The 15,391-nt window shown below is 40.5% G+C and overlaps 1 protein-coding gene across 1 annotated transcript in view; it reads right to left on the reverse strand.

Moving 5' to 3' along the window:
- Positions 1 to 15,391, reverse strand: part of csde1 (cold shock domain containing E1, RNA-binding) — a 106,683-nt gene that overhangs the window by 19,397 nt on the left and 71,895 nt on the right. The window contains exons 15-16 of the mRNA XM_043716248.1: positions 13,496 to 13,671; positions 8,830 to 8,942 (exon numbers count right to left, since the gene is read on the reverse strand). Coding sequence (XP_043572183.1) covers positions 8,830 to 8,942; positions 13,496 to 13,671 — 289 coding nt within the window. The remainder of the gene's footprint in view (positions 1 to 8,829; positions 8,943 to 13,495; positions 13,672 to 15,391) is intronic.

The raw sequence follows: 15,391 nt of genomic DNA on the forward strand, positions 1-15,391 counted from the left end.
GCGCCACCCACATCCCATGGATGAACAAAATATGTTGATTTCAGTTGTTGAGTTTTGAACGAGTGTGGGTTTGGGTCCCCGTGTAAGGAGGAGGTTTAGTAGTTAGTCAACCTTTCTGGAGCCATATGATTTTTCTAAAAACCAGGAGGAGTCAATCTTGGGCAATTTTTTTTCTCCTGCACTGGAAGTTTTATCAGCAAAGTAAACCCTTAAGCATTAGTTGGCTTTCTGTTCACACAAATGAGGATTTTCATTCACAAGAATGTTCTGCTTTCTGTTTACAAGAATGAGCTCGGAGGAAAAACAGTTTGAAAAGCTGTTGTTCGTTTACAAAGATCCCAAGAGATGTGAAATAATTTCTCCTGAAAAAAAAAGGAAAGAGTTTACACAAGTTAGGATTAGGTTACCTCAGTGCAAATAATTTAAAGCTCCAGACCACAATATTCACAGAATCCTCAAAGTTTTGTTTTGATGTTGAGAAGCTCTAACTTGTGACTAACCTCGGAGGAGGCTACCAAATTCTCAGGGCAAAAACTGAAATAAACAGAGTCAGAGATACACAATATGCAAACAGACCCTTTGGTACAAAGCTTCCATGCCGACCAGATACCCTAAGTTAATCTAGTCCCATTTACCAACACTTGGCCCATATCCTTCAAAAACCACTTCTATTCATATACCATCCAGATGCCTTTTAAATGCTGCAATTATACCAGCCTCCACTACTTGGACGGCACGGTGGCACAGTGGTTAGCACTGCTGCTTCACAGCGCCAGAGACCCGGGTTCAGTTCCCGCCTCAGGCGACTGACTGTGTGGAGTTTGCACGTTCTCCCAGTGTCTGCGTGGGTTTCCTCCGGGTGCTCCGGTTTCCTCCCACAGTCCAAAGATGTGCAGGTCAGGTGAATTGGCCATGCTAAATTGTCCATAGTGTTAGGTAAGGGGTAAATGTAGGGGTATGGGTGGGTTACGCTTCGGCGGGGCGGTGTGGACTTGTTGGGCCGAAGGGCCTTTTTCCATACTGTAAATAATCTAATCTAATCTAATAATCTAATAAAAAAAATCTAATCTAATACTTCCCCTGGCAGCTCATTCCATACACACACCACACTCTGCAAGTAAACATTGGCTCGTACGCCTCTTTTAAATCTTTCTTCGGCAAACTGGCCCATCTGATCAAGATCCCATTGTACTCGGAGAAAAAGAAAACCACCTTTGCTGTCCACTACACCTCCAATTTTGGTGTCAGCTGCAAACTTACTAACTATACTTCCTACGTTCAGATCCAATTTATTTATACAAATGAAGGAAAGCATAGGACCCAGCACTGAGCCTTGTGGTACACTACTGGTCACAGGCCTCCAGTCTGAAAAACAACGCTCCAACACTACTGTCTTCTACCTTTGAGCCAGTTCTGTATCCAAATGGATAGTTCTCCCTCTATTCTGTGATCTAACCATGCTGACCAGTCTCCCATGGGGAACCTTGTCAAAGTCCATAAAGATCACATCCACTGCTCTGCCCTCAATCCTGTTACTTCTTCAAAAACTTCAAGTTAGACAGACATTACTTCCCACATACAAAGCCATGCTGCTGACAATCCCTGATCAGTCCTTGCCTTTCTAAATGCATGTAAATCTTGTCCCTCAGGATTCTCTCCAACAACTTACCCACCACCAATGTCAGGCTCACCTATCTATAGTCCCCTGCTTTTCCTTACCACCTTAAATTGTGGCACCACGTTACCCAACCTCCAGGTTTCCGACACCTCACCCATCACTTTCGCTGATACAAATATCCCAGCAAGGGGCCCAGCAATCACTTCCCTAGCTTCCCACAGAGTTCTAGGATACGTCTGATCAGGTCCTGAGGATATATCTGCCTTTTAAGGCATCCAGCACCACCACCTCTTGATTCCCCACCCCCCCCCCCCAAGATGTCACCATCTATTTCCCCACATTCTATATCTTCCGTGTCCTTCTCCACAGTAGATACTGATGCTAAATACTCATTTATATCGCCCCAATCTTCTGTGGTTCCACACATAGGTTGCCTTGATCTTTGAGAGGTCCTATTCTCTCCCCAATTATCCTGTTGTCCTTAAGGTATTTATAAAGTCCCTCTGGGTTCTCCTTAACCATATTTGCCAAAGCACACTCGTCCCCTAATTTGCCCCTTGATATCCCTCTCAAGTATACTGCTACCGCCTTTATTCTTTAAGGATTCACCCTATCTCTGCTGTCTATATCTGACATATGCTTCCTCTTTCTTGACCAAAACCTCAATTTCTCTGGTCATTCAGCATTCCCTATACCTACCAGCCTTGCCTTTCACCCCAACAGGAACACACTGCCTCTGGACTCTCATTTTTGAAGACTTCCCATTTTCCAGCTGACTTTTTACTTGCGAACATCCATCCCCAATCAACTTTTGAAAGTGCTTGCCTAATATGGTCAAAATTGGCTATCCTCCAATTTAGAAATTTAACTTTTCAATCCTGTCTATCCCTTTCCATCACGGTTTTAAAACTAGAATTATGGTCACTGGCCCAAAGTACTCCCCAATGACACCTCAGTCATTTGCCCTACCTTACTTCTTCAAGAGGAGGAAATGTTTTGCACCTGCTCTAGTAGGTACATCCACATACTGAATCAGAACAGAATATTTTCTTCTACACATTTAAATTCCTCTCTATCAGAACCCTTAACCCTATGGCAGCCCCAATCTTGTAATCTCTCAGGTCAGAGCAGCATTTACTCGCTCTTAAAGGTACAGTATGGGGGGGGGGGGATCCAAGATGCTGGTGACCCAAGAGGATTGCATTTGCTGGGCTCCACGTCACATCGGCTGGACGGAGGTAGAGCCCGTCCCATCCATGTTTCTCTGAGTAAAAGAGCTGCAGAGCCTGAAAATTTTACTTACCTTCGTTTTTGCTGAGGGAGAGTGCCAAAAGTAGGAGGTTCGCCCAGGGCTGAAGCCATGGCCCAGCACACTGAAACAGTGGGCTTGCTTACTCACCAGACCTTGGTTGGGGAGCTTGCCAAATCTCATAGGCCTCGGAGTGGATTGAAGAAAAGAGGTAAAGCTGGCCCCGATCTCTGCTATGCTGCAAGACCTGGGGAAAAGGAGTGATGAGCCAGAGCGCCAGGCCACAGAGGTGGAGGCAGAGGCTGACTCATCCAAGAGTTGGATCGATGCCATGGAAACCAGGTCCATGGTTTGCTGGATCTGTGGATGACCTTGAGAACAAGGGCAGAAGAAAGAAACTTTGCATTTTTGGCATGCCAGGGGGGACAGACTATGAGCAGCCAGTGGCATTCTTTGAGAAGTAGCTCTCTGCAGGATAAAGATTGAGGGCACCCACTGGATCACAGCACGAAGGCCAGGAATGGACAGCACCTTCACCCTGTCCTGGTACAGTTCCATCATTATAAAGACAAACAGAGTCGTGGAAGCTTCCAGAGTCCAAGGGAAGGATCAGAGGGCTCCAGGGTCATGTTTTTCCCAGACTTTTCGGCAGCAGTGATGAGGAAAAGGAAGGCCTATGACAGCACCAATAGGAGACTGACTGCACTTGGGATCCAGTACTAAGATTGTAATAGATCTGTACATTTATTTGACTTGTCAGAGGAAGTGAGGAACTTTGTGCACACGCTGACTTAAGTTGGATGACTGAAAAGACAGGCAATGTATTTACCATAGGGTCTATTACATAATGAAAATCACCCGCTACCATAATATGCTGAGATGAGGTTAACCAGTTTAGTACTTGAGTGGGTGGGTTGTGGGATAATAAACATTTAAGATCCTATATTCTTTCCCATTCAAAGCTTTAAGGATTACAAATCTCTCGTGTCTCTTTAATATACTCATAATTTATACGAGAGATTCTTCCTAACAAGTATCTCGTTCCTCCCCCCCCCCTTAATTCTCATATTGAAAGATAAGAAATAAACCCAGTCATACCCATTCTGTTGCAGTTTCAGATGCTCTGCATCATCTAGATGTGTTGCAACAAGGCATCATCCATCCCCTCCCTTTTAAGACTGAAAAGTACCTTCTTCCTTTTGACCAGCGAGTAACTCCTCTTAATGTTCCACTTGAACACATCCTTTGCCATAACCTTCTGTAGCACCATTTAGACTCGAGGGAGAACTCTAACTACGAATCACTGAGCTTCATAAAGTCCATAAAACACATTACAAATTACAACAGTTAAAACCTACAAAACTTTCAAAAACTATGTGCACCAAAAGTGGAAACATCAGGGCCAAAGGCACTGATTAGAGGAATTTACCCACTCCCCATTCAACTTGGGCAATTTAGGGATTGGTGTCTTGAACTAGGATTAGTAGATGTTTGGAAGCACCTTCACCCTACTGGCAGGGATTTTACGTTTTTCTCAAATCCACACAAAAGCCTTCCCAGGATGGATCTCTTTTGGACCCCTGCAGCGCATTTGGGATCAGTGGTGTCATGTACAATTGGCAACATCACTATTTCTCATGCCCCAATGTCTCTAATGGTCAAGAGTAAGGATACTACAGTAGGTTCAAGGCACTGGCAAATGGATCCCTTCATCTTCAAGGATAGCAAGTTTACGGAATTCCTTTCTGCCTTACATTTGCAAAACAAAGGCTGTTTGAACATGGGGATAATCTGTGCAAATGTTGAGCGTATCTTGCCAGGAAAAGGAATGCTTCCCAAGCCATTATCTCAATCAGCGAAAATACTGGAAATTTAATCCATGATTCTAAAAATATTAACAAGGTATTTTGGAAATTTTACTCCAAACTATACCAGTCTGAAAGCTGTGACGATGGGCTGGTTCGGATGGAGTCCTTTTTAAGGATTTGGACCTTCCAGAAGTGACCCCTAAACAATAGTTTCTCCTTAATGCCCTGTTGTCGGTGCAAGAGGTGCAGGAGGCAGTGAGGCAGCTTCAGAATGGAAAGGCACCTGGTCCCGACGGGCTCCCCAGTGAGTTCTATAAAGGAATTTAAGTATACTGTCAGGACCGATGTTTAACGACTCATGTAGTCGTGGCCTCCACCGGCCATCTTAGAGAGGTGAACACCCCTCATCCCAGAAAAAAAAGGGAAGGCCCCAGAGGACTGCTTCCTACAGGCCCGTCTCACTTATACAGCCATGACAATTCTGTTTAATGAATCAGTTATCCAGAGAGGAAGAACTACAAACACATGAATATGTATAAATTTATGCTCTCACTGGTAGAGCGTTAATACTTTGTTTTGTTGAGCTATGTTATTATTATTACTACTACCACCGTCATGATTTAGCTAGAAATTAGTGGGTTTCTTTGTATTGTTTCAAATTATTTTGTTTAGTATTTGTTGCAATATCCAAAAAATTTTTAAAGTTACAGTACACACCTTCATAACACCCAATCCCTGAGCCAAATCTCTTATTACCATGATATCCCAGTCCCATGTTCATAACCACGCCCTGAATTCATCTGCCTTCCAGTTAGGCCTCTTGCATTGGAACAAATGCAGTTTAATTTATTAGTCCTACCTAGTTCTCTGCTTTATTCCTGCCTGCCTTGGCTGTTTGACTTGCTCCCAGGTGGAGCTCCTTCTACTTCTGAATGCCACCCCCTCCACCTTATAGTTCAAATCCCCCTGAACAGCTCTAGCAAACCTCCCTGCCAGCATATTTGTCCTCCTCCAACTCAGGTGCAATCCATCCTTGTACATATCACTTCTACCCAACAACAGAGATTCCGATGATCCAAAAATGTGAACCCTTCTCTCTCACACCAGCTCCTCAGCCACGCATTCATCTACTCTATTCTCCTATTCCTACCCTCATTAGCTTGTGGCACCGGGAGCAACCCAGATATCATTACCCTAGAGAAGCTCCTCCTTTTTAAATTCTTGCAAAAACTTCCTATATTCTACATTCAGAATCTCATCCTTTTTCCTTCCTACATCACTAGCTCTAAATGTGTACAACAACCTCCTGCTGGTCCCATTCCCTTTTGAGAATGGTCTACACATTCATATATTCTTGATACAGGCACCAGGGAGGTAACAAAACATTCTGACTGGTCACTGCCAGCTGCAGAAACAGTTGCACCCTTGACTACACGGTCTCCTATCACAACTTTGAATCCGATGTACCCCTTGCTCCATTAGAGCCAGTCTCAGTACCAGGAACTTGGCTGTTCATGCTCCATTCCCCTAAGAGTTCATCACCCCCTATATTTTCCAAAACAGCATACTTGTTTGAAATGGGGATAGCCACAGGAGACTCCTGCACTACCTGCCTCCCTCTCCTACCTTTCCTGGAGGTAACCCATCAAACTGTATCTGTGGGGTTTTTCCCCCCCTTCCTATAACTGCCATCCATCACACCCCCAGCTCCGGTAAATTCCTCACTGTTTCTAATTGACCCTCCAACCAGTCCCTGCAATCTGACAGGGATTCACATCCAAATACTTACTGTCGACATCATCAGTAACAAGGAAACACTCCCTAATCTTCCTCATCCGACAGGAAGAGCACATCACTATTGTACGCCATCTTTGCACTTAAATCTGCAGAACCAGAAAATAGCAGCCTTCTTGCCCAAAAGACCTGCTCCAGGCTAACTTAGTACTTATGATTTATAGTTTCAAATTTCCATCAAGAGACAGATGTCTATAAAACAGAACCAATAAGTACCTACTTTACTCACTATTGTAGATTTAAAATAAAGCAAGATTACATTTGAACCATGCAACTATCTGCTCTTGTGCTGTGAGCTCTTCCACACCGGGTTCCTCAAAAAGGTCAGCTGTGATTTTCACTGTTTGTTCATTTTTCTTAGATGCACTCCAATGTCCAGAAATACTTTAACTCTAGCAGCAAAAGACAGTAGCTGTGCTGATTCACTGCTGTGTCAGACAGCAGTGTAGTTTCTTTCACTGACTTTGACCATGTGGTCTCTGCCTTTGTCTCTCTTCCTCCTTTCTAAAGTGCCATTGTTTTGACCCCCACTCCCGGCTAAATTCCAAAACAATGCAACAGCTTATCAAACAGTAATTACTGCTCCCGGAATTCCCAGAAATCAGCTCCAACACCTACAATATCTCAACAAAGGAGCTCTTACAGCCCCAACTCTCTCCCTGTCCACCCTGTTGGATTACCCAGAATTCTTAGTAAAGTCAAACCTTAGGTTTGAAAGACCGCTTCAAATAATGTTGTTATCTCAAGCCAGATTTGAGTCAGGTATCAGACTTGTCTAATGAAGACAAGCAGGATCATAATACTCATTTGAAGACTTGAGTTCAGCTGAACAAAGATATTTCAGAGTCCTTTTAAAAAAAGGGCTGAGATCTTTAAAATTACTTGATTCAATAACAGGATTTTCATTTTTATCATCAAGAGCCATGCATGAAAGGCATATCAGGGAGATAACCAAGAACCCCTAAAACCAATGTAAATTCAGAAGAGACATTTTGATTACTTTTTGAACACTTGAAGTGGTGAGTGATGGTTGCACCACACAAACACAAGACAATGACCATTTCTGACAAGAACCTAACCACTAGTCCTAGACATTTAAAGGTGTTACGATCACTGAATCTCCGCTGTTAACATCCTGTATAAGGTGGCAAGATTTCAAAATACTAAGTTATTTCTTCTCATCCTGTGGTGTATTCATGTCACTTCATTTCTATCAAATAAAAATGACAATTGTGCAAAGGACTCCAAATTGCAAGACCATAACATGCAACATTACAAATTTCAGCTGATCAATATATTTGTTACTAAATTAAACACCCAAACAGTAAAAAAGGTAGGAATGTTCTGTTTAGGAACTGCATGTAGTAACTGTTGAGCACTTTACTAATTTTACCTGGTTTCAGTAGTGCTAAAAATAGAAACTTCAGCTGAATAGCTCAGTATGTCCAAAAATCATTACTTGTGGGCAGTGTGAGAATATAAAAATATTTAAATAGAAGTGTCATGCTTATATGAATTAAACTAGACAAAATTTGAAGTAAATACCAAATTGACAAATAATACACAGAAGCAGAGTCATACTGTAGAATCCAGTTCAATTTCAATGCAGAAAATCCTATTTATACTGAATCAGATACAAAATAGTAGCCTCTACAGATTCTTTACATCCATTTGCATTTGTTTAGTATTATGCATTGCAGTCACTTTTTGAATGCCCCTCATATACACTTGTAACTAGTTAAACGCCAAGGTGTTCCAGTAAAATTAGCACTTATGAGATTTAACCTTTTCTTTAAAACAAAGAAAAACTCCATGATCACTGCAAGTATCAATATCAATACCTCAAGGTTTGCTAAAGTTTTAATTCACCAGAGTTAACCAGCCTGTCCCCACCTGCATTATTTGTAGCATTTTTGGTTGGCCCTTACAACTGTGGAAGACCCCAAAATCATAGCTCTGCTAAGCCCAGCCAAACAGTTTAGCTTCAAGTTTTGTATCACTCAAGTCCACATTGTTACAATTCTAACAGTTATTTGATGCCATTACAAAAATAGATTCTCTACTGCTATAAAAACTGATCAGATTGGAGGCAATGAAAGTTAGAACCATAGCAAAAGGTTAGAACAAAATGAAACTCAGCCTACTATGTCTGTACTGGCAGAAGGTGAAAACTAAGAGCCCATTCCATACTCACTGTCCAGCAGCTGGCTGGAAGTCTTTAATGTTCACAGCAATTAAATACTTTTCCAGGTACCTTTTAAACAAGTTCAGGGTTCCTGCCTCCATCAAATCAGACAGTGAATTCCAGCCTTTAGGTTACACAGCTTTTCTTAAATGCAGAGCGTTCACCTGGCTCTTACCGGTTGTAATCTTGGCAACTTTCTCAGCGCTCACTTTGTTCCCTTTGCCCTTTGACAAACTGTATTCCACAACATCTCCGACATCCAACTCGTCGACATCACCTGAGAACTCACTGGGAACAAAATGTCAACTGGTCAAATTTAACAAGCTCAGAAGATCGAACTAAATACAGTCTTTGCATTGATTTTGTGCCAAGACCAATATTTCAGGAGAGACTCACATTGGCACATAAAGTATACTATGCAGGTTAATAACACTTCAGTACCACAAGTACAACATGTTTAAATGGGTAGCCACCACAGTGACCAAAATACACCAAATCATGTGTTGATTTTGGGAAGAAAACAGTTGTGCTTACTGGATGTGATAAATTGCCTTTAAAGTTGTAACTAGTCTAAAAGTATTACTTAATTGCGAAAGAACAAAATATTTTACACCAATACCAATTTTGGCATTTCATGGGTCGTCTTCTCTTTCTTCTCACCAAGCCCCACCCCCAATCAATAACCTATTGAACATTGCTCAATTTCAAAGATATGTACCAGAGAATGCTCTTGTGCTAACATTTGTCTTCAGCTCACTGTAGTGCTCCTGCAGAGCCAAATGCAGGCTGGAGGAACAGCACGCATTTACCACTTTGGCACTACACATCTTTGACGACAAACACTTCACAGCATGAACACTCCTTCATTAGGATTACCTTCCCTTCAGCATACCAGCACCTTCCACAACCTGGCATAACCGTCTTATTTGCACACGTTTGCTTTCAAAGCTAACCCATATCCTACCATTAAGACCTGTTTTGCATCAACACCTCTCGTCTACTATTAGTACTACCTCTATTTAATGTTCTGTGCACCCTCACTGTTCCATTCACATCTTCCTATTTTGAAAACAGTATAAAAAAGTTTTTAGACCATTACAGTTTTGATACAAGGCTCAGAAACGTTAACTTCTCTCTCCCGATCCTGCTGGACCTGACGGGTTTCACCACTTAAAATTTTAAATTTTCAGCATCTGCACTTTCCTCTTATTTTACCAGACAACGGTTGTCCTGTTTTGCAAGTCTCGTGTTCCAGATGTGGTGTCTGAATTTGCAACTTAAAAATGAATTTGTTTAAAGTAAAAGCTTGCCAATTTCCCCCCCTTCTCTACAAAGGGAACTGTGATAAGTGAATAACTATTTTAAACACCGCCAAAAATGGTTAAAAGGAATATTGGATATTCAAATTATGAAGTCAACATCGTGGAATCTGCCAACTTGCTGCACAAGGTTCAAGACGATGCACCAACTTCACAGGAAAACCACAATGGGCTGAAATTGGGGCTTTGCCAAGATCATCCAGTAAACAAAAAGAAATAATTTGTGTTGCCTGCTGAGCAAGAACTAGAAGGCACAACGCTACCAAGGAACTGCATTTACCAGTCTACAGTGCAAGATATGATTAAAACACAGAATGCCCTCCCAAAAACTAATGATATCAGAATTCATTATAGCTTTTACAAGGGAAAACAAAACATGTTCAGAAAAAGCAAAATTTATTGATCGATGTGAATAGGTACTGAGTGAACCAACACAAGAGTAACACTGATTGGCCAATTATTTCTACTGCAAAATGTCCTCTCCAGTTTAAAAACAGTTACTGTACATCAGTTACTACTAAGTTCCAAGCATCTAAAGAGATGTACAATGTTGAGTCAACAAGACTGATATGTTACTAATGTTCTTCTGGTGCAAAGAGCTGCACCAGATGCCAAATAAAACAGGAGTAGTTTGACTAAAGAGGTACAGCTACATTTCGAATTAAATACAGCTGGACCAAGGTTTTATCATGCCCTGGAGGTTGTACAAAATTCATCATCTTGCACTCAGTTTCCAACACTGCTTCCTGAACAACAATTGTTGTTCAAATCTATCCATTCATAAGGAGGCCTGGATAATTAATTATGTCAGCTTAAAACCAAAGACTGATATTAAGTTGATTATAAATTCTACAAATGATGTGCTCCCAACTTTACCATTGCCTTCAATACAATGCCAAACATTTTAGGCATTCAAAAGGGAGACCAAGCTGGTGGTCAAGTCCACTCCAGATCACCTCAAGTTAGTTTATCTCATTGCCTCCATGGTATGGACCAGGCCAGTCCACCTCAAAACAGTTCAAGAACATAACCCAGACCCTAACTTTGCTAGTTATTTTAAAGGCATAATGTAGATATTCCAGGAAGGATGCAGCTGGTCAAACCAGCTAGTTTTAAGCAAAACAGAATTTACAAGATTAATGAAACACAAAAAAAACAAAACAGAATACCTTAATCTATCCAAAAACCCAACAGATTATACCAACTTAATACACTGTTCCAAATGATTGCACAGGAGAGACACCTGAGCATGCAAGAACAAACAAACATGGACTGGTTTCTTTGGGTCCAGCAGCTTCCAAACTGTCTGACTGCCAAAAACCAAATCGAACCAGAGTAAGGCTGAGCTGGGAGAACTGGCCACTCCCCTTTCATTGCACAGGTGTATTTTTTAAAAACTTGAAAGCTTTTGCCTTAGACAGTATCTGTTAGCCATAATCAAACTGGCCCTAAAACCCTTCAAACTTAGACTTTGTAGTCTCTCTCCTTTAAGACCTCTGGAAAAAAAAGCCAAGGACAGTATAACGAGCAGCATCGTATCCCTTGTCTGGAAATAGTTAAATCACAGTGGAAGCATTTAGTTTGGATAAACATGAGGTACTGCATTTTGTTAAAAACAAACAGGGACAGGATATGTACAATTAGTGGTAGAGCCCTGAGTACTGTTGTAGAACAGAGAAATCTAGGGATTATGGTTCATAATTCTTTGAAATTTATGTCACCAATAGACAGGCTGGTTGAGTTTAGTAAGCTTGCTTTCACTGCTCAGAGCTTTAAATATTGGGGTCGGGACAAGAATTTGGAGGCTGTACAGGATGCTGGTGAGGCTACTTGTGGAGGACTGCATGCAGTTCTGGTTACCCTGTTACAGGAAGGATATTAAATTGGATGGAGTTCAGAAAAGATTCACCAGGATGTTGCCAAGAGTGGAGAGGTTTGATTTATAAAAATAGGTTGGATAGGCTGGGACAATTTTCCACTGGAGCATAGGAGATTGAGGGATGACCTTCGAGGTTTATAAAATATGCAAGATATAGATAAGGTGAATAGCAAACTACCTGTTACATATATCTGATTTACAATAGAGACAAATATATATGATGAATATCTTTAAACAGTTGGAGTTAGATTCATCTCAGGTCTAGTGCAACTGCAAATGCAGAAGAAAATATTGCTCTAGGTAAGGTGTGATTCCTCAGTAACAGTATGCAACAGTATCAGATGTCTATTCTAAATCAAGAATGAAATGTCTGAAAACTACCAAAACAAAAAGGCTAAGCAGCAAAAGGGCACAAACAGACAGTGCAATATCTTTGAAATAAACTGAACTCAGATTGTAACCAAAGCCATGTATCTTTCACTCTTCCCATTTACATCACTCCATAAAAGCCTCAATGATTTTTGGGGCAAAGTTATTATATAAAATGGGGAAGGAAAGGGCAAAGAACAGTTAGAAATTTCATTAAGCCAAATTTGCCAAGACAATGCACATGAAAACAGCAATTGCTTTGAGCTGTCATACGAGTGTAGTCATGAAATCAGGACTTTAAAATTAATGCACAACTCTTTTCTGCTGGCACACAAAATTCACAACTAGCTCCAGTATCAGCTGGAATGAAACCTTTTATGTTTAACATTCTTCAGATGGCAAATACTTGAAAAACATATCAAAATTTAAAATATATACAGACATCTGACCCAACTACCAATCACTAGTTGCATGCTGAAATCGCTCATGAGCGACAGAATCACCTGGTGACTGTAGAGTTAATTTTTTCCCCACCTATGTTGAACATAAAAGTACTTAAGCTTATGGATTTTAGGAATACAAAAAAAGGGTCACAAGCTTGCACAATAATTGCCACTTAACTTATTTGCATCAACTGGGTGGCACAGTGGTTAGCACTGCTGCCTCACAGCACCAGAGACCTAGGTTCAATTCCCACATCAGGCAACTTTCTGTGGGGTTTGCACATTCTCCCCGTGTCCGCGTGGGTTTCCTCCAGGTGCTCCGGTTTCCCCTCTCAATCCAAAAAACGTGCAGGTTAGGTGGATTGGCCATGCTAAATCGCCCATAGTGTTAGGTGAAGGGGTAAATGTAGGGGAATGGGTCTGGGTGGATTGCTCTTGGGAGGGTCGGTGTGGACTTGTTGGGCCGAAGGGCCTGTTTCCACATTAAGTAATCTAATCTAAAAGTCTATGGAGTAATAAATTTGGTGTAGAATGCATTTAGCAGCTTAAATTCTCGATTAGAGAAATTATGTAGCCAGGGATCTCAACTTGATATTTGAAAATCAAGGACAGAACGTAGAAGAATGCAGCCTTAGAAATTCTACACAAAGTAAAAAAGTAATGCCAATGCAATCCAGATGATCAAAACTTTAAAAAGGTCTTACTTGGGATATCAACACATGAGCAAATAGTGAACAATGATTTAACTTTCACACTCACTGGTATGCATTTCACCAGTTAACTACATTCATATTTCATTAATACAATGTAGGAATCAAATATTTGGCTCACCTGTAGTGGAAGAAGATTTCTTGATCATGTTGAGAAGTTTCAATGAAACCAAAGTTATCCTTCAAAGCAGCTACATATCCTACAAGTCTCTTGGCATTGGGGTTACGATTTAGAATTTTGATTGACACTGCACTCTGGAGACCAGTTCTTTTAACTTCACAGATACTAAATTCAATCTACATGGAACAGTAGATACAAAAAAGTTGAAGAAATTTTATTTACCTAATATTTCCATGGAAGAAAGACTTTTTAAAAAAAATAATAATCAGGAAGCATATGCCAAAGGGAATACACATACTTGTGATTCGCGATCAAGTGCTACTCTGAAAGGTTTTGGTAATTAAAAGAAAGTTCTCAATTTGAAACTTCAGATGAACTATGTCCAATGCTTTTAAAAGATCACCATGACTCCAGGAAGAGATCTTAGCTGGTTTTTCAACAGCCAGCCATGGACTACTTGGTTATAAAAAAAAAGATCACTACTTATCTAGGATTAAATTTTGCTAGTTTTTTTGGGGTTAAGACTTTGACAATCAATGTGATGCAAAAGGAGTAAATCAAGTTAGTAAAGTCTAGTGCTGTATATTCAGTGAACTCATATTATAATTGGAAACCTTAGACAGTACCATTTCCGAACTACTACCTTTAGCTCTCTGCTCTTGTACTGCTTTCCATTAATACCACTGGCTGTTTATGGTTTGCCTGCTCTTACTTGTAGGAATAAACTGTGCCCCCACTATTCATTCTTTTCAATAACCAAAAAAAATGAAGAAACATAATCCCTCAAAAAAATGGCCAGTTTTTAAAAATATGCTGGGAATACTGTACAGATTGGAGTTCAATGTACTGTAAACATCAAGCTGCTTCATAATGGGAGTACACAATAATTCACCAGAAAAGCAAAATTGGCAGAAGTCGATATTGACGGTGTTGAATATAACAGGGCAAAGATCAGACAAAAACCAAAGACGAAGCTTTTCAATTCAATATAATGAGGACGACAAATTTTATTTTTTCAATACCCTTCCGCCAAAGGATGAAGTGTAATCAAGATAGACAAAATAGTAGCTTCCAGCCATATTAAGAGACCCAAGGCATTTAAACAGATTTTAGTCTTTGAAAATGTCACAACACAACGCATTTCAAAATTTACTTAGCAGTCCTGCCATATGGATCGACTCCTTGGTATACTGTATGCAGCATGTCACATTTGTAAATACTGATGAAATCGGTCATGCTGCATTCTCATTTTGTTTTGAAAATCAGTTTGAATAGGAACAAATTATTGGTAAATTCAGAACTTCATACAATGGCCACATGGTGGCTCTCTATCTGCTTCTTAATTTTAAAAAGGATGTGATGCACCCAAGCAGCAAAATGACGACATTGCAAACCAAGTCATCTGACATTAGCCACACCTGATTGTGGGAACTCCTGCACACAAATTTCCTGTGTTTTCCTACATTATAACAGAAACACAATAAGTTCACTTCACTAGCTGTAACATGCTTTGTGAATCTCGAGGCTATTAAACCCATACATAAATACATCTCTTACAGCAAAAGGGCAGGAGTTTCAGCAATGTTCGGGGCAATATTTATCCATAGATTACTGAAAAACCAAGGTGTATTGTAGAATTTGATTAACAATTAGCAAGCACATTACTGATGTGACGACAACACAGATTAGTTTCCTCTATCTAGCAAGTCCCAAATACCTTTAGTTTGCACTTTTCCCTGATCACTGTCACTGACTTGGTATAGTTGTGTCAGCTCTCATACTATTCTAGAACTAAACACTTTTCTTAGTCTCAAACTTTCCACAAGGGTTTTTTTTTTTAAGTATTAAAAAAGAACCTAAAAATACATACAAGAGTCAAACATTGCTCTCCTCATC

This window comes from Chiloscyllium plagiosum, chromosome 26 (genome assembly GCF_004010195.1).
Source record: "Chiloscyllium plagiosum isolate BGI_BamShark_2017 chromosome 26, ASM401019v2, whole genome shotgun sequence".
NCBI lineage: Eukaryota > Metazoa > Chordata > Chondrichthyes > Orectolobiformes > Hemiscylliidae > Chiloscyllium > Chiloscyllium plagiosum.